This window comes from Nelumbo nucifera, chromosome 2, assembly GCF_055504915.1.
Source record: "Nelumbo nucifera cultivar China Antique chromosome 2, China Antique-T2T, whole genome shotgun sequence".
Classification (NCBI taxonomy): Eukaryota; Viridiplantae; Streptophyta; class Magnoliopsida; order Proteales; family Nelumbonaceae; genus Nelumbo; species Nelumbo nucifera.
Genome location: NC_142650.1, coordinates 100,166,013 through 100,187,004, shown reverse-complemented (window position 1 = coordinate 100,187,004; position 20,992 = coordinate 100,166,013). Strand labels below are relative to the sequence as shown.

At 39.5% G+C, this 20,992-nt stretch overlaps 1 protein-coding gene across 2 annotated transcripts in view; it reads left to right on the top strand.

The window, feature by feature from the left end:
* Window positions 1-20,992, top strand: part of LOC104606316 (cinnamoyl-CoA reductase 1-like) — a 39,909-nt gene that overhangs the window by 2,663 nt on the left and 16,254 nt on the right. Inside the window, exons 2-3 of one of the 2 annotated variants that reach the window (XM_010271451.3) lie at window positions 2,721-2,890; window positions 19,193-19,378. In XM_010271451.3, the coding sequence (XP_010269753.1) occupies window positions 2,721-2,890; window positions 19,193-19,378 (356 nt within the window). The remainder of the gene's footprint in view (window positions 1-2,720; window positions 2,891-19,192; window positions 19,379-20,992) is intronic. The other variant, XM_088898377.1, reaches the window with a different exon arrangement.

Genomic DNA, 20,992 nt, shown 5'->3' with positions numbered 1-20,992 from the left:
CTATTTTTTGAATATATTATATAATGTTTATTTATTTTTTATATTTTTTGAAAATAAATAATAAATAATTATTAATTATATTTTCACTTATAAGTTGTGCCAATGCATATTTTATGGTTGGACAAGAGAGTTGGGTTTTTCCCATTCCATAAAACATTAAAACTTAAGAATTATAATTTATAAATTATAGTTAAGCATAGGATTTTTAATGAAATTATAATTAAGTACATTATATTTCTTCATAAAACCATTAAAATATATTAATTTAATTTATATATACCTTATTGAGGTCTTATATTTAGTGTTATTGATGTATTTTTATGATTTATTAATGTATTTATAATGTTTCCAAGCGTATCTATGTATATCTTAGTTTTTCTCCGATATGTATGTGTATACAAGGTGTATCTCAATACATCTCTTAAAATTGCCTTTCTAATACACTTGACGTTTCCGATACTTTAAACCTTATGCAACACTCACAACATGCATGACTGTGCGCTTGCCAAGAGTTGGGGTTCCCATACAATGGTAGATGGGAGTCTCATGCATTGAGTAACGACCTTTCCCATCACCTAACATAACTCCAACTCCAATAGTTCCCTGTACCTTGATGTCGACTTTTATCTTCTCTGACTTGCAAAACTTGCATTCTCTAAATTCTGCAGTGTAAAAGAATACAACATGGTCGCCATGTTGAACTTCAGTTATATGACTCACACTTCCACCAACACCTTCAACATTAATTATTGTATCCTTGTGACCAAAGATGCAAGGGAAGAGATCCTCAGAATGTGTGGCACTCCAAATATGAGAGTTGGTACAGTAGAAAGCAGCAGGGGTACCTTCACTCGGACTTCACTGGCCAAAGATGAAGCCACCTGCATGTCTATGCTCACTAATAGCTTGTTTGGTTCCCATGCAATTGCATCCTCATAGATGGTGATCTGACCTTGGATCACCATGAATAGTAAGCACCAAGTGCTATTTGGTCTCATCCTTAAGTGGAATCTTGGCACTACATCCAATAGAACTAGATGGTAATCCATGCAAACCCCCATTCCACATTGTTGAACACCTGTTAGGCAATTCATCGAACAAAACAAGAATGAGATGTAAAGCTTCTAAGTACAAAGCAAACAGTGCAGATTTAATAGTCGGATTTGAGTTGAATTTAAACAGAATCACTATGCGGTAAACTTGAAATCCTTCTCAATAGAACCCTGAATTGATGCAAATAACCAAATTAGAAAAGCAGGAGAGTGTTCATTCTTTTAGGCCTCTAGAATCCATATCTTTGAAGAGGTCAAGGACCAGCTCTGGAAATCCACGACAAACGTAATCAGCCATTACCAAATTCCCCAAGACAATGTCACTGATTTCCATTTCTTCAATTGTTGTAGCCAATAACACCCCATCTAGTGTTACAGGGAACCTTTGTGCTCTTGGCAACTTTCTCAATGCAATGATCATGACAACGGTCAAGTGAGGGCATGGTTGATGCTATCATTGAATAGATGACGATGCTTCTCATGCCCCTCATATCAATTCCCTTGTGCCTCCGATGCCAAATCTTGAGAGCTAACGTACGTCCACACCAGAATAGCTTGACGAGGGCACCCAGATCACTGAGCTTATCCAACAATGAGTTTGTGCTCGTAGTTGCAGTAGGGAAATAGTGGCACCATCTCCATTGGCGGTTTATCATTATGCTTCACCCTGTATTTTACTGGATTAAACTGAACCTTTTTGAAGGCAATAACCCGGACTGATGACAGAGTAAGTCCAGAGGATGTCTTCCCCAGAGAAAGCAAGACAAGAGAAGGACGAAGAGTGAGCGATTTGAGTTGGGTCCATGATCGGTGTTAGTTCCTCCTGGTGGGAAGAGGAAGAAGGAATGGGATGTAGGGCTAGAGTTTATGCCACCGAGGGATGTGAAAGAGGGTTTTGGGTTATGCCCATAGCAAACTGGGTGTTTGACACTAGAAACAGAGGAGGGTAGGAAACTCCAGGGCGGCCCGTGAACACCAAGCACCATTATTGGTGATGTAAGAGGACTATAGGTGGTGACAAGGAAGATAAGTGGGATGGAGAATAGAACATGTGAAGGTGCTAAGTTGATGAGGTCTGGATGGATGTGCGCCCGTTTGCTTTCAGGAGCGACTGGAGGTTGAGCTGAAGAGGCAGACATGAACAAGGTGATGGGTGGACTGTAGTTGGAAGGCTGGTGAGTCTTGAATTGAGAGGCAAGAGTATTCACACTGCTATTTTGTCCCATTGCTGCTGGTTTGTGGGTGATTTGCAACCGCAGGGCTCCTGTAAAGGCTCGTATAATCATTTTTAATGAATTCCAGTTGATTCTTTTACAAGAATTTCTTCCATTGAATCCTTAATTTTATGTCTTTCTACATGTTTTGTGGAGATATACCATTTCTTAGAGATGGAGTGACGTATAGAATTCCCAAAGAAAGTGCAACGATAAGAGCCTATACACCTAAACTAAAATGCACTTTCAATAAACAAACCGAAATCTGTATGAAGCTCTGCAGTTCAATGTCGTGTTAGACATTAAAATTCCATGTCAACTGTCGAAATTTATATTCGTGTATACCTATGAATATGATTTCATTTACAGGCATGTGTTCAAATTATTTTGAAAAGTTTCCTGTGGTGGGCATATTTTAAGAAATTTATATTAATTTATCCAAAATCTATTTCAGGACATGAAAAGAATGCTCATCTGAAAAAACTGGAGCATGCTGCACTGAATTTGCATCTTTTCAAGGCAGACTTGCTGGACTACGACTCACTTTGTGCAGCAATTGCAGGATGCAAAGGAGTATTCCATGTTGCGAGCCCAGTTCCATTAGGAACTGTATCAAATCCAGAGGCAAGAAAATTTCAGTTCAAATATTTCCATGTGCCCACTATATAGATTATATCTTATTGCTATGGATCTTGAAATTGGAATACGTACATTACTAGAAAATTTGTTAAAGAGAAAAAAGATTACAGCAGAAGGTGATAAGACATCACCTAGAGCAAGAAGCATCCACAGGAAACCCAAACAGGCCTAAGAATATTACACCTCACATGCAAAATAAAACCCAAACAGACTCTACAAAAAAGAAACCGTATACAAGACCCCATTAAAGCCGAAACCACCGCCCAACTCTAAACAAAAGCAGAACCTACCTAGTTTCCAACGTCAGTCTTTATCTGTAAACTCATCCTCTTGATTTGTGAATTCCTCATCCCAGACCTTGCTCCCTGCTTTCAAATGCGCTTTGGTCTTCAATTTCTCTTCCTCTTTCTTTCTTTCAAATTCTTCAAAAGCCCTCCTAGCAAATTCCTCACTGCCCCACTAACATAAACCCAAGCTTTTCCCAATTGCGACCTCCCTATCAACTAATTTTTGGATAGTCACCTTACCTGTAGCTTTATCAGCACTTTCATTCTCCTGTAGTAGCTGCATTGCACCAGATTCTGATCTTCCTTCTCTTCCATTTTGTCCCTTCGACCCAGATCTACACCTAGCCTTCCAATCTCAGCCTCCTGATAAAGTAAACCATCTTCATCCTGGCACTCAGGCTGTCCACCGGAAGAATCTTCAACAGCTAAGTCGTCCTTTTCACCAACCTTACCTCCATCATTGCCTCCAGTTTCTGACTCAGCATTAGGGGTGGCAATTTTTCACCCAACCCACCTAGAATCTAATCCACCCAACCCACCTAGATCCTAGGCAGGATGGTTCGGTACCGCTTTCTTTGCCTGATTCGAGTTGTCCAGTCCAACTAGTATTCACACAACCAACCGACCCGGTACAAGCCGATCTGAGTCAAGCTGAATCTGAAATAGATCCTAGGTAGGATGGTTCAGTACCGCTTGCTTTGCCCAGTTTGGACTGTCCATCCCGACCAATGACCCTACCCGAATCCGGGGTCAACCCGATTTACTTACATTGACCCACTTTGAGGCAGTCAGTTCGGTCCCAAACCCGTGCACAAACCTGATATGGGCCGATCCAAGTCAATCCACCATTGACTGAACCGGTCCAATCCGATCTAACCAGACTGATCTAGATCTAAACGGTTCAACCACCCCTATGTGATTAGCTCGAAGACAGTCCAATAGATAGTTCAAGTTGGTCTGACCGGTTTGAACTTAAGTGGTTCGGTCAAACCTGAAATCCGGGCATAATCAAATGGCTTTGCCGCTTATGTTAAAATAACATGCATCTAATGTGATTTGAACCTTCACCACTTGTGTAAATAGTAACTACTATTACCACCAAGCTATGACCAACTTATTTGTTAAGAGAGAGTTTGTTTTTTAAGTCCATAAATATAAGATTAATGAGTTTGGATGATTGAGTTAAAGCGGGTTTGGGTTTAACCCAACCCATTTAATTTTATATAATTGGATCATTAATGGATTGGCAGGTTAGATGGATTGGATTGAAACTCAACCTAAACCAAACCCAACTCAACCCGTCCAATTGCCACCACTACTCAGCATCGTGCATTGATACCAGCAATCTCTTTCCTAGTTGTTGCCTCCCCATTTCCAAATTCTCCAATTCAACGGGAGCTTTCTCTTCCGCACATGAAGAATCTGGACATTCCAAGTCATACCTATCCTCTGAGGATGCCAAACTCAAGATCTCAGACTAATAGGGAACATGATTCTTGTCGGAACCCCTCATGACCTCAGTGTAGCATCCGGCATCACCAGACACTGACGAGAGAGGACGGTCGATGAGAGTCTCTCCTGTGTCAATAACAAACCTTTCTTATCGCATTTGTCAATGTCAAACCTGGCAATCACCCAGACCCACCTCTCCTCCTCTCTTTTTCTAATCTCAGACGAGATAATTCTTCTCATCCCTCCCTTTCTTTTCAAGTTAGATTTTTTGGGCCTTAGCTGCTTCCTCCTATTTTCTTTTCTATTTCTAGACTGAACTTCCTTCCTACGAATTTGCAAATCTTTACTAGTCGAAAATTCCAGGCCAGATTTCTTAATTGAAAGACTCAAAGGCTGATTGTGGAGACCCTCCTACAACCCTCTGGCCCTTGTGGAGACACTCCTACAACCCTCAATCTCCGAATCACCAGGGATCTTGCCTTGAGTTGAATAAGAGGATTTAAATCCCCTTTGCCTTTGGACCTTTCCTTTCGAAGCAATTAGCTGACGTGGCTCTACCCTTAATGATCTCTGCGTAAGACTTTTTTTCCTACACTTAGATCTCCACTTTCAAAAATTTGAACTATCACCATTCTTATCCAGAGACTTACCGACTAACCCGCATGGAGTCTCTTCTTCTTCGTTCGACGCGTCTGGATATTATTCAAGACCTTTTGGGATTGGTCGAACTCTTTATTCCACGTGTAACCCAACCTTCAATGATGTCGACATCTTCTTCCTTAGAACCTTTCATCCATGAAGTCGTTTCACCTTCCAACAGAACCCAAACCTTAAGCCAGCAGCCATTAATGAGCATCTCTACGCATCTAGGAACTTGTTCGAGCTTCAGACCCTCGACCCTTACTCTTGCTGCACGAAGATCTTGGAGATTAAAGATTATCAACAAATCACCTAAGACTTGGATCAATTTTACCAGAGTTTCCTCATTCCAGTAGTTGAAGGGAAGCCCTACCAGGTGGAGCTCGAGAGGACTTTCTGAGATGTTATTCTGATTACAAAACGCAAACCAGTTCTACCCTTACTCTTCCAACTGGAGTTTCCGCCATCTCAGCACTTGTCATTCCAGTAGTTGCAGTTATATACATCTAGGATTCCATCCTTAGGATAACAATTATTCTTAATGAGATGAGATCTGTTGTATTATCTTTATTGGTTGTTATCTAGGACTCTATCTAAGATAGAGTTTTCCCTTTGTAGAACTCTTCTATTATAAATACAATGCAAGGCCTCCCAGCAATGACCAATTCATTGCACCAGCAGCTTCAGTTCGGCCTCCCAGCAATCATCAGGTACGTCAGCTTCCAATAATATGGCTGGCTCGAATTTGGTTCCCCACAGTGGGATCCATTATTTCCCTATCAAGCTCTCCAATGACAATTACCAGATTTGGAAGGCACAACTACTGCCAGTTTTCTACACCAATCGTCTAATGGGTTATGTAGACGGTTCTATTGTTGCACCCCCTTAGTATATACCGGGTTTGGCTGACGGAAGTCGGATGATTCTCAATTGGCTATAACAATAAACATAAAGGGTACGCTGTCTGCATCCTAAGACTGGAAAGGAGTGCGTCTCTAGACATGTTATCTTTGATGAGCAGAAGTTCCCAGGGTGCTCTGTGATTACTCGCACTGCACCTGACTCCTCTACTGGGGTAAATTTGCAGCCACCGCCATCACCTCCAAATCCCTCTTCAGCTTCTCCTCTAGCATCCTCAGTTATCGACTCTCTGTTATAAGGAGGTCCGAACTCACCATCCCCCCTCATAGCAGTACTCCGTTGGCTCCTTCTTCTTTAGAGACAACCTCTCCTACGATCGGACTGGTGTCTCCGGAAGCGTGTCGTTAACCAGTTCGGAACACCAGTTTTAATATCTATAAATATTTTTTCTAATTCTCAAACAATTACAAATGCAATAAATGGTGAAAATGGGTTGTATCCATAGGGAAGCATAGGAAAAATCATTATTTACTTAAGTCTGAGAAAGATAACACAATTGAGAGTTGAAGAAACACAAAATTTAATTAATTAAACTGAAATTCAATAAAATAAAATTCGAATAGTGCTGAAAGTGAAAAGTGCAGAAAAATAAATAAATAACAAAAATAAAAATAAAAGGAACAAAATAAAAAGTCAGTAATCCAATCAGAGTTAGCAGTCTTTGGATCTCTCCTTTGACCCTCAAACTTCCCGAGCTGGGCCTTCCGTCTTACATGACCGAATTCCAGATCTGCAGAAAAGAAAACAAAAATCAAACTGAATGAAAGTAAATTGCAGAAAGGAAATAATAGAACTAGAAATGAAAGAACATAAATTAAATCTAAGACTACTGGTTGGGATCCGAATCCAGAGGTTGTAGTAGTGGCTTAGGCGAACTACAAGCATGAACCCCTCCTCTTGCTTGGGAGTCCTCTTCCTCTACCCTTAAATTTCTCAAGATCAGCCTTCCGTCTTACCTGGGGCCAGAATCGAACCCCTTCTCAGGAGCCCTTGGGTCCTTTTTATAGAGAAGGGCGGATAAAATTGGCTTTAGAGAGAGAGGGGGGCGACAACTGGGTTTTAGCGAAGATCTAAGCGCCCTAGGATTTCTAATGAAGGATTATGATGGTTTAAGGTGATCCTAAGGCTGAGAAGAAAAGGAGAGGGCGCCCAATATTATGTAGGGCTGAGATTTAGGCGCCCAGAAATGGATGGTGGAGATTGATATGCCTAGGGTTGAAAGGAGTGGGTGGCGCCGTAGAGTGGAAGGTTGAGATAGAGAGTGGAATAGAGGGTTGAGATAGAGAGTGGAATAGAGGGTTGAGATCTAGTGGCTAAAGGCTGAATGGTGAGGACTAGAACTTAGGTGGCGCCTAGGGTTAGAATGCTTAAAAGAGAGTGCCCTAGATTGAATATGGTGGAGAATAGAAGGGATGGAAGGTGGAGATTTAGTAGATAGAGGCGAGTAGGGTTTGTTAAGGATGAAAAGAATGAGTTAGAAGGCGCCATAGGGTTTGCTAAGGAGAGGGGAGCATGCTAATACAATAGGAGGGGCGCCATTATGGATTTAGCATATAGGAGGCGCCCTCTTGTGCTTCGTTTTTCACAAAAACACCCCCTCTCTCAGCTGAATTTCACACCAACTTCCCAAAAACTATATTTTAGCTTTGAAACTCCCTAGTTTTTTCCAAGATTTGCACAGAGACTCTCATAGGTCACAATATTGAATTTAACTAGGAAGAGGGCACATTTTGACTATTCTAAAGCCGAAAATACCCCTAAAATGATGCCCTTAAGGCATCAAACTACAGAATTATCACACCCCCCAACTTAACCATTGCTAGTCCATTAGCAATGAAGCCTTAAATTTACACTGAGTATAGAGATCATTCCCATCGTAAAATCATCCTTAACAAAATTAGTCAAGTATCCAAATTCTAGAATTCTCAAACTTTGTATAAATCAATATTGGGTTTTAGGCGTAAAACTATCTTGCTTTGAATATTACAGAAGCTTGGCTTAAAAATCTTCTATACCCTTCCATTTGCAAAATTGTCTTGATAAGCTGAGATTGATTTTTAAAATCAGGTAGGTATTCTTCTTATCATTTTTTATAGTGGATTTCTACCCCTGAACTTGATATACACACATATTTTTATTGCTACCTTCCACCATTTGACGCGAATCTCGACACTTGCCTTAGGTGAAGAGACCCAGTTACTAATTGTTAGGTGAGTGTCTTTGGCATTCCCTTTTTCGTTTGATGCAAATCTCGACACTTGACTTAGGTGAAGAGACCCAATTATTAAGTCTAGGGTGTCCATTGACTTTTTATTCTTCTTCTTTTTTTTTTTAAACACTATTCAGGGTAGTCCATTGTCTCTAACAATTTGAAGAATGTTTGTTTAATTTCTCAATCTTTCTCTTCTTATCCTACCGGGGGCAAACTTGGGAGTATTTTTCAAATTTTAAATGGTTTCGACAATATTCAAATAAGACCAATTTTGACTCCTATCACTTGCTACCAATTTCTATAAAATTCAATATTCTTTTATCAATTTCCTCAATTTTTTCTATTTGGGAATCTCTTTTAATGAAAAATTTTAAAAAATTCTCAGTAAAATTTTTAATTCTGCATTTTTAAAGGCTTATCTTTTCAATTTTTTTTTCTTTTTTCAATTTTTCTCTTTCTTTCCTCACCCCCAACTTAAGTGTCACTGTCCCTAATGTTAGACAGTTTTGTATGCCCTTAGCTTCAATCAGAATGATGTACTTTATGAGTTTATTGTAAATGAATAAAAGTGCATATTTGATTCATGTTCCCTTGGTATGTTTCTGTGTAATACCCTTAAACTAGACATTTAATGAGACTCGTGTTAGTTTAGAATGTTCACAGCCAGTGGGTCGGTCTGGGGAGACCTATCCTGACAAGGCTGACACTGTGGTGCCACCAAGTCGGTTGGGGTGGCCTGTCTCAGCTGCCAGGGTGAGACCCTAGGCACATACAGTGTAGGATTAATTGAATCTTTGAACTGAACCAGATTTCCAGTATTGCCCTGGACCTTGGAGATTGATGGGCAAAACTGGAAAGTTACACCCGACCCCTAGACTCGATTATGATACTGCACTAGGTGTCGAATCGGGCTATCTTTGATGTACCAATCAGTGAGATCCTTAGCGGGGGTCAAAACCTGGGTATGTTGGGACAGTCCGAGAATTCATCTGAGTGGGTGATCATAGTGACAGGATCAACCCCTTTGTCGGACAAAGGTAATGATCGGGGATGCACTCTCACTGATGGAAACCAAGACTGTCGGCAGCCAATTTCAACCGTTGAGATTTGTTTTGCAAAATATATTTTATATGAGATATAAAAGTATATATATTATGGTTGCTAAAATGTTTGCAAGAAGGTTTTAATTCCCGGGATCCATATAAGCAGAGAGTGCAACATTGTTCCTTGCAGCCGAGGGAGAGGTCCTCTCTTGTCGGGCAGTGTATGATCATTATGGGCTGAGAGCTTAAGTGTAAGACCATTGAGGATAATACCTGATGGGCTAATCTTGCATCTGCCCACAGTCCCTGGGTGTTACAAGGTGGCTTGGCCCAGGGACCACTTAGGGTAAGTGTTGGGCCCATAGAGCCCATTCAATGGGTTTCAGGGGGTGCACTATCTTTAACAGTGTATTCGGCCAGGCCTTGTAACAAAGGCTGGGCCGAACCCATGTGGCTGATGTATAGATCAATGTTTGGGTCCCACGCCATACAATGAAGCCCAACTGGGCGGCAGTTAGGAAGGTTAAGTGAGCACATAAGCTTAATGGGCCTAAAGCCCATTTCGAACTGGGCTATTTATTTGGTTAATAATGGGGCGAATTCTGAGATGGATTGGCAGATAGGATAGGGTCTTGACCCTATCCACTCAGAGAGTCCAGATCTGAATGTGATTCAGATTTAAAACCTCCTAATGAGATTAGGAGAAAGCTAATCTAATCTGCAGATAAGATAAGGGTTTATCCTTATCACCTGAAGAGAAGGCTGATCCAAATATGATTTAGATAAGCAGCTCCTAATGAGATTAGGAGCTGATCTTTCTAGGTTAACAAAAGAAGGGGGCGGTAGCCTAAGAGACACACATCAGATTTCCTTTAGTGCTGAAAACAAGAAGAGAGAATTCTGCACCCTGCGAATACTCTCTTGCCGCCTTCCTGTTCTTGCCGCCCTGTTTGCCAGTTCGATCTCCAGTTGTGGGAGAAGTCAATATTGGATCTTGACATCAGTTCTTTAAGAAAGGATTGAAAGGAAGCTGTGCTCATGTACCATTCTGCTGATTCTTGCGAAGGACAGAGTTCTTGGAGAAGAACACTGCTGATTCTGCTCCATTCTGCACTGCGCCATCTTCAGTGGGAGTAGTTTTTGGATCCTTCCTTGGGCGTGAACACCTCCGTTGGGAGATACTACTTCTCCGTATCAGGTATAATTCTCTCCTACTCCTTTTGGTTCCGATCTGATTCAGTTTAAGGTTCAAGAATGATCCTTGAAAATATGATTTTCTAAATAGGGAATGCGATTCCCAGTTGAAGGGAGAGAAAAACTTTTGAAATTTGCCCCCTTATTCTTCAATCTTTAGGCGTCCATAGGATGGATCTATCATCCCTTCACCTAATGGCATGACTACACTGACGCAAAAAAGACTTGGGCCAAAGGAAACAATCAATAGGGTTTTCCTGAAGGGTTTAAGGTTTGCCAACTGGTTTCAAATCAAAAAAGAAAACTCTAATCCTAAAAACAACTAGAAACTATGTTGGGTTGCCTCCCAACCAACGCTAAGTTTAATGTCTTCAGTCGGACACATTTACGCACTTCTTTCATCCAGACTCTCAGACTCACTTTCTTCTTCATACAAACAGGGCTCAGACTAGGCTAACCAAGGGGTAGACAAGTCATCCAAAAGATTGTCCACTATATCCACATTGCACTCATCTTCCCCTAGGTTTGGATACTTAGAGGCATTAAAAACATTTAACTGGACCTTTTGCTCCCCAAATGAAATGCCCATTTCTCCCGATTTATAGTTAACGTTTGCATTGGCCATTGCTAGAAACGACTGTCCTAGGATTATCAGGTTATGGTCAATTCCTCAGTTGGGGTCTTGTCTAAGACAACAAAGTTTATAGGGAAATAACAATTCTCTCAATGAAATCCTCGATAACACCTCAAGGAGTCTTGACCAATCGATCAGCGAGTTACAGAATTACCAAGGTAGATTTTAACTCGCCAATCTTAAACCTGTTATAAATAATGGACGGAAGCAGATTTGTACTGTCCCCAAGATCCAATAGGGCCCGACTGCAGGTAATTCCAAAGATGACACAACTTATGAGAGGAGCACCCGGGTCTTTCATTTTTCGGGAAAGTTGGTTCGAGAGGACCGCACTAACATCTGCCGAGAGCATCACTTTTTTGGGGCCGATCATGGCTCCATCATTTGAGTGTATAGCTCTTCCAAAAACTTGGCATAGGTCGAGACATGTTGGATCGCGTCGAGGAGAGGGAAGTTAATATGGACTCCCCTGCTTTCCTCTTTGTGAGTCTCTTTTTTCCTTCGCATCGGCCTAGCTGTGAGTACAATTGAAAAGGGAACTACGGGTTGGTTCACTATAGGCTCTTCTTTTAATTTTTCCTTTCCTTTTTCTTCCCCCCTAACGTAGGGTCTTTTTGCTCATTTTCTTCTTCACTAACTCTCTTTTTCTCATACGGGTCCTCTAAAATCCTCACTCCTTAAAGTTGTAATAGCCTTGGTATTTTCAAGCTGAGGGTTCTTAGGAGATGGTTGAATCTGCTGTGGAGGAAAACTCGGTGGCTGATTTCTAGGATTTGCAACCAGTTGACTCAGTAGTTGCCTTACTTTTCTCCTCGCCTTGGCTTCGGCTAGCTGTCCTATTTGGCTCTCTAATCTATCGATGGAATGTTGTTGATTTAGGATCAGCTATTGAAACTGCATGAATTGGTCATCAACTGTATGGGTTTGAGGAGGTTGTGAGTAGGCTTGATAAGATTGAGCTGGTTGATTTCTAGGGTACATCTACTGGAATTGGTTCTGCACTTGTGGCCTCTGAAATTGCTAGGCCAAGGAGTTAGATGGGCGGTACTACTGGGACTGTGTATAGGCTTGACATGGTTGAGCCGATTGAGTCACAGGGTAATCATTATACTCACAGTGAGTTTGGGCTTCAGACCATTGAGAGTGCATATTTGGTAGGGTGGTTTCTTGGACTTGGGCCCTATAAGTGAAGTTGGGCTAATTTTTTCACCCAAGGTTATATGGGTCAAAAAATGGGTTAGCATTAGGTTGGAAAAATCTGTTGGCCACATGTACTTGGTTTGGAATGACTGGTTGACATGGGCCCGCCACATGGCACTAGCTAACATGATGGGCTGGGCTTGCACAATGAAACATGTTGGATAGGATGACAAGGTTGGGTATGGGCCACTTTGTTGATGAAATGCAAGGACTTGATCAAGTCTTTGGGCCATTCCATTAATCTTATCTAATTGTTGAGACACATGGTTCTAATGTATTTGTGGCTTAGGTTAGAAGTAGTTTCTCATTCCACAAACTTCGGCCATTGATTTTTTTTTTATTTTGTTTTTAATTTTTGATTTTCTCTTTTTTTTGAAATTTGAAATTTAAATTCAAATTTAGATTTTGAAAATTAAATTTCTGAAATTTAAATTCAAATTTGAATTTTTAAATAAAAAATGCAAGCAAATCAACCACATGGCCTAGGGCTGACCTAGGGTTTTCTAAACTAGTGGTCCAACCAATGTGAATCCTCTTACGTTCTTTTGGAATTGTACCACTTGCTTTGGTTAGCCAGGTAAGAGGTGGGGATGTGGGAGGCTCCCCTTACTCTTGCAAAGACCTAATTACAAAACCCACTTAGGCTTAATCGTTTAACCTCTTCCCTTAGACACCAACCGTCGGTTATGGAAAGTAATCACAAGTTTCCCTAAAATTCAACACACTTTTGAAACAAATGTGAGGCTCCTTAATGGATCTTACTATACAAATTTTAAAATAGGGTTTAGGGTGAACCACACATGAAGGATGGCGATTTTTGGGCCAAGGAAGGATGATGAAATCCCCACCTTATCTTATTTAAGTTTGATTGCCCTTAAATGGATTAATGGAAAGAAACAAAATAAACAAAGCAAATGCAACTAATTACAATGCATGAACAATTATTTCTAATATGCAATTCAGCAATTAAACATAAAATAATAAAGCAAACTAATTAAGCGAAATGAACAATTAAAATAATAAAAAGAAAACCTAACACATTCACAACTAACAATGATAATTTCAGAAATTAAATAAACCTATATGATGCATGCTCTAAAATATCACACCCTAAATGTTGGAATGCAAATGCAAAACTTTTTTTAAAATATTAATAATTTTTTTTTATATTTTTATATTTTTTATTTAATTTTTTGAAATTCAAAATTTGAAATTTAAATTTTGAAATTTGAAATTTGAAATTCAAATTCAGATTCGAATTAAAATTAAAATTTAAATTCGGAATTGAAATTTAAACTTAAATTTGAAATTTTGAACAATTTTCTATTTAACAATTAATTATTCAATTAAATAACTAATTAAAGGGAAACTAAATAAAGCAACAAATAATTATTCCAAACAGAAAATAAAAAAATAATTGCGCTAAAAATAAATTAACAACTACCAAAATAAATTCTTGCAAGAAAAAAAATAGCTACTCAAAAGATGAAACCGAAAATACAAAAAAAAAAAGATTATGCGACAATAAAAAATAAAATAAAATAGACGAACAAAAACTTTTTTATCTGAAAAGAAAACAAACAAACCTAATAGAACAAAAATTCGAACAAGAAATTAAAATAAAGAAAAAAATAGATCTAGAAACAAAACAAAAGAAACATAATACTAAAAAAAATATAAATCGGATCTAGAAAAAAAATAATTAGAAATTCAAAAATCACTATTCTACTAAAAAAAGAGTTCAAAAATAAAATAAAAAAAATCAAAAATAAAATGGGACAACTACACCTGAAACGCAACCCAATTAATTCTTCTCTTCTTTTTTCTTCCGTAGTCCGGTAATGCTCCGGTACCCCACCTTTCGCTATTATGTCCTGCAAAATCAAAGAGAAACAAGAATTAAAATGATATTATAGATCAAGTAATCAAACGAATATAAAAAAAATAATGAAACAGATCCAGACAAAGCAAATAAAAAATTTTCTCCACTGCTTCCCTGGCAACAACGCCAAAAACTGGTGTGTTTGGAAGCATGTCGTTAACCACTTCGGAACACCAATTTTAATATTTATAATTTTTTTTTCGATTCTCAAATAATTACAAATGCAATAAATGGTGAGAACGGGTCGTATCCACAGGGAAGCGAGGGAAAAATCATTATTTACTTATATTCAGGAAAGAGAACATAATTGAGAGTTGAAGAAAAATAAATAAATAACAGAAATAAGTAAATAAAAGGAATGAAATGAAAAGTCTGTAATCCGATCAGAGGTAGCAGTCTCCGGATCTCTCCTTTGACACTCGAACTTCTTGAGCAAGGCCTTCCGTCTTACCTAGCCAAATTCCAGATTTGTAGAAAAGAAAACAAAAATCAAACTGAATGAAAGTAAATTGCAGAAAGGAAATAACGGAACTGGAAATGAAAGAACAGAAATTAAATCTAAGACTACTGGTTAGGATCCGAATCCAAAGGTGGCAGTAGTAGCTTAGGCAAACTGCAAGCAGGAACCCCTCCTCTTGCCTAGGCGTCCTCCTCTTCTTCTACCCTTGAAGTTCTCAAAATCAGCCTTCCGTCTTACCTGGGGGCAGAATCTAACCCCTTCTCAGGAGCCCTTGAGTCCTTTATATAGAGAATGGTGGATAGAATTGGGATTAGAGAGAAAGAGGGGGCGGCAACTTGGTTTTAGCAAATATCTAGGTGCCCTAAGGTTTCTAATGAAGGGTTAGGATGGTTCTAAGGTGATCTTAAGGCTGAGAAGAAAAGGAGAGGGTGCCCAATATTATGTAGGACTGAGATTTGGGCACCCAGAAATGGATGGTGGAGATTGAGACGCTTAGGGTTGAAAGGTGGAGATTAAATGGAGTGGGTAGTGCCCTAGAGTGGATGGTTGAGATAGAGAGTGGAATAGAGAGTTGAGATCTATTGGCTAAAGGCTGAATGGTGAGGATTAGAAGTTAGGTGGCGCCTTAGGGTTAGAATGCTAAAAAGAAAGTGCCCTAGAATGAATGGTGGAGATTAGAAGGGATTGAAGGTGGGGATTTAGTAGTTAGAGGCAGCTAGGGTTTGTTAAGGATGAAAAGAATGAGTTAGAAGGCGCCCTAAGGTTTGCTAAGGAGAGGGAAGCACGCTAATATAGTAGGAGGAGTGCCATTCTGGGTTTAGTAGATAGAAGGCGTCCTCCTGTGCTCAGTTTTTCACAAAAACACCCCCTCTCTTAGTTGGACTTCACACCAGCTTCCCAAAAACTGCATTTTAGCCTTGAAACTCCCCAATTTTCCCTAAGATTTGCACAGAGACCCTTAGACCTCACAATATTGAATTTAACTAGGAAAAGGGCATATTTTTTACTACAGAGTTAAAAATACCCCTGAAATGATGCCCTTAAGGCATCAAACTACAAAGTTATCACAGACCCCGTGGGACTCGTCCCATATAGGATATCCTTGCTACATCAGTACTGGTTGCTACTCAGCCTTCCTGTCAGCATCCTATGATTATTCACTTGATGGATGGGTCTCTCCCACCTTGTTCTCATCTCGCCGCCAGGTATCCCTTACCACAGTCTTTGTTAGTTCATTTTGGTGATGATACTTTGGAACCCTCCAGGTATTCCCAAGCAGCCAAATCTACTCATTGGCATGATGCCATGACTAAGGAGTTTAATGCCTTGGTTTCTAATGGAACTTGGAGTCTTGTTCCATATTCCCCTTACATGAATGTGGTTGGGAGCAAGTGGGTCTATAAAATCAAATGGAAGGCAGATGGTACCATTGACAAGTACAAGGCGCATTTGGTCGCACAGGGTTTTACTCAGATTCCCGGGGTTGATTTTACAGCTACTTTTAGCCCGGTTGTCAAACTCGTAACCATTTGCACCATTCTCTCTTGCTGTGATGAATCGATGGTGTATACATCAGATTGACTTTGATAATGCTTTCTTGAATGTGATGCTTCGTGAAAATATCTACATTTGACAGCCTAAGGGTTTTGTGGATCCTACCAAACCAGAACATGTGTGCAAATTGCACAAAGCCCTCTATCGACTTCGTCAGGCTCCGCGAGCTTGCATGCTTGTCTCACTCATCAGTTAGCACAAATGGGTTTCCAAGCATCTACTGCTGATACTTCTCTATTTGTGTTTTGCTCTAAATATGTTACTCTGTATCTCCTACTCTATGTGGATGATGTTTTACTGATTGGGAACTCCCATAGTGCTATTCATAACTGCATTCAAGAGCTTTCTCGTCATTTCTCTCTTAAGGATCTAAGCCCTGCCGCTTTCTTCCTTGGTATTCAACTTCTCAGGCATTCTAATGGGATACTTCTTAGTCAACGTTAGTACATTTCTGACTTGCTCTGACGGTCTCACATGGATGTTGCTAAACCGATTTCCTCTCTTATGGCTGTTCACCCCAAGCTTACTCAGCATGATGGCTCTCCTCTTTCTGATCCTACTAAGTATCAGAGTATTGTTGGCGCTCTTCAGTATGTTGCTATAATCCGTCCAGACATTTCCTTCACTATCAGCAAAGTCTCTCAGTTCCTTTAGTCTCCTACTGATGTTCATTGGGCAGTTGTCAAATGCATCTTGCGTTATCTCAAACACACCGTTATGCATGGTCTCTACAACGCTTTTTCAAATGCTGACTGGGCCGGTTGCCCGGATGACCGATGATCTACTAGTGGATTTACTGTTTATTTAGGGCCTAATCTTATTGCCTGAAGCTCTCGCAAATAGGCCACAGTAGAACACTCCAGCATCGAGTCTGAGTTTCGTGCTTGTGCTACATATGCTACTGAAGTGTTGTGGATTTCCTCTCTTCTTCGAGTTCTTGATGTCAATCTCTCTGAGATCCCTACTCTCTGAGATCCCTACTATTTGGTGTGATAACATCGGTGCCACCTACCTTGCGGCCAATCCTGTTTCTCGTGCTCGGACTCGTCATGTTGAGGTTGATTTTCACTTTCTCCGAGATCTTGTTCTTGCTAAATGGCTTACCATGCGATTCATCTCTTCCAAAGATCAGGTTGCTGACATTCTCATCAAGCCACTTGTCGGTGATCAGTTTTGCTTCTTGCGGGACAAACTCCATGTTCATGATGATCATGGAGTTTGAGGGGGTGTATTAGAGTATATCCAATAGTTGCAATTATGTACATCTAGGATTCCATCCTTAGGATAACATTTATCCTTAGAGGTTAGGATAATTGTTATCCTAATGAGATGAGATCTGTTGTGTTATCTTTATTGGTTGTTATCTAGGACTCTATCTAAGATAGAGTTTTCCCTTTGTAGAACTCTTCTATTATAAATACAATGCAAGGCCAATGGCCAATTCATTGCGCTAAATACTTCTTGTGTTTCTCTTTTTCTAATTTGGGATCACTACTTCACCAGCTCCATAAAATACAGCCTTTGAGCCATCAAAAGGTCTAACTTTAGCAGTATCTTTTATATTAAATCTCTTCTTAACCGCCTCTACAACATTCTCCCAATCTTGGACTCTTTTGGCTGCAGTCAGAATCAAGTTCTTCTCTGTAACGGATAACGTAGTTATCTGAAGGTTGAGATCAAGAGATTAGCATCATCTAGATATTAGGATTAGATTCATTGTGTAGCCATTCCTGTTATCTCTCTGTTATTCTTATCTCTGTATCATGCTTATCTCTCTGTTGTACTTATTTGTACGTTCACTATATAATTGATCTCATGGGTATCCAATTCTCATTGCATTGGAACCCTTTACCTCATATTCTTTCTTCAGTTCGTTCATTCTCCCATTCTCCTTCCGCTACATCTAAGAGCAATCTTTGAGTTCTAGAGTCACTGCAAACTATGGCTTGAGGTATTTTAAAGCTTTGTTCTTCTTCCTTCGATTTATCTTTATGGCTCTGCTTAGCATAGATTTCAGAATCACCATGAACATTTGAGCTTTGTCTTCTATCTACACTCAGTAGAAATTCCTGTGGGGCCTCTGTAAGCATTCTCCATCCTACTCTCTCTCCATCCTCTGGCACACACACCATGTGTTTTCTATTATCACCACCAACTTCCATAATTGCTACGAACCAACCCTCTGGCACACACAGCTTTGTATTGCTACGAACCAACCCTCATATCTACCTTTTTCGGAACAAAAACTCTTGGCTTCAATTTTCACTTCCTTTCTTCAAATCACCATCATGGCGGGTATATATGCTTCTAATGTGAAGAATCCTTTCCTCGTACATAAAGTTATGCTTCCAAATCTCCCCCACCCAATGAAGAAGATAACCTTCATACATATCTTGTGCCATCATCTGCTTTTGGGTACTGCACACAATCATGTAAGCAAGGCGTTTGGTTGCCTCTATGGGAATAGGACATGAGAAAATTTGGACCTGGCTAGGGAATCCTTTCACCTGATGTTATAACATTTCTTTTAAAGATACACTTAGAGGCCTGTGATATGGGAAACTTGTTTCTCTAGGGAAGTCCAGGCATTTGACTGAAACATAATTTATTTCATTGTATTCTGTTCTTTCTTTAGGGGTTGATTTTTTACTTGGAAAATCATCCAACTAGGATATCCTACATCTCTCATGCAGAATATTGTGTAAAGTGGGTAGCCTAGTGCATGATGCTCCTGCCAATGCAGTTCTAATATCGTGTATTCAACTTATTTTATGTTCGCTGCATCTATTCTCAAGTTACTATCTTTCAGGTGGAACTCATTGAGCCTGCAGCATCTGGTACGCATAATGTACTCAAAGCATGTTCTAAAGAAAAGGTGCATAAAGTTGTTGTTGTGTCATCTATATCTGCTGTCTACAAGAATCCAAATTGGCCAAAGAATCAAGTTATGGACGAAATGTGTTGGTCTGATAAGGAATACTGCAAGGAAATCAAGGTAACTGATCAAAAAAATACCACCAAGTAAGATTATTTTGGTTTTGATTTATTTCTATGATGGATGGTCATTTTTGAAAATGATTGAGAACGAAGTAATAGATTAGATGATAATAAATGCGGAATTCTGGTATGCTTTGATATTTTGTTTGTCCCCATTGAAATAGTAAGAATGATTTTATCTACCTTTCTATCCCCTCTTAAATTATTCAATTGACAATTATGTAGTTCTTCTGTAAATATTTTGTGTTGAAAGAAATTTCTTGGGGCCATGCTAGGTATTTCCTAATGGCTTAACAGAGACTTGAGAACTGAAGGAAGTGTTAGGATCCATCATATGGATGGTTGAACCATGCTACATTGTTGGGCAAAATATCAAAAAATTTTCTAATCCTTTTGGGAATTGAATTCTCTATGTTTCGAAAAATTGCATTTTTCAGAATCGACCTTGTATTGAACCGGACCAGATTTGAATCCAAACAAAGAGGGAGATGTATATCTGATATGGATGTCACAAACGCAGATCCCAAGGTGAAATTTCATGCCCAGGTCAGTCCTAAAACCAGCCTCCACTGAAGATGGTGCATCGTATTCTTGAAGCCGGTTCAGTAATGCAGTTTTCAGTAAAACTACAATCCAACTGCTTGGATCGAACTAGGGAGGTGAGCACAAAACTCCTCTACATTTTTCTTCCAAAAATTAGAAGAACACTGATCTCTATCGTTCCCAAAATAGATGTGGTCGAACTAGGGTTTCTTGGGTGACAAAAGAAGAAGAGAGAGCATTATAGAGAGGTGTTATTATCTGGTTCGCCCTCTTCTTCTTTTATCTCTTTATGGAACACTTTTCCTAATCAAATTAAGAGATTATCCAAATCTAATTTGAATTTGGAATCTATTAAGAGATAAGCCTTATCCTCTTAAGAGGATGGATGCTCCATACCCATTTCCAAGCCTAGATTCGCTCCATGTCACATGACAACTTAGTTGTCATGTGACAACTTAATTAATCATATTAATTATGGGCTTTAGTCCCATTAGCTATATGGGTAACGACCTAAGAGTGTTGCTTGGCCAATTTAGGTTTGATTTGTATGGTGTGGAACCCCACAATGACCTCACATAAACCCACATGACTTCGGCCCAACCTCTATAAAAAGGCCTAATCAAATTCACTACCAAATGCAGCGAACCCCTCGGCACATCACTATGGACTCAAATGGGTCAAACATTTACAATTAAATGATCATTGAATCCAACAATTCTATAAAGACCCAAGGATAATAGACTTAAGTAAGATAAAACCCATCATGTAATCAGCCCTGTAATGGTTTCTTAAACTTAACATTTTGGCCCGTAATGATCAAATACTACCCGATAGGGAATGACCTCTCCCTTGGCTGCAAGGTGCAGTATCACATTCTCTATCCGGATGGATCCTAGGAATTAAAACATTTTTCCACATATATATATATATATATATATATACAAGTTTCATCCTATCGTATCGACACTTAGAAACGACCGAAACTTTATTATTTTTTAGTTTTTTTTTCAAATTTTGTTTCTTTTTTGGAAGCTTTTAGCATGCTTTTTATTATTAAAAAAATTGGGGG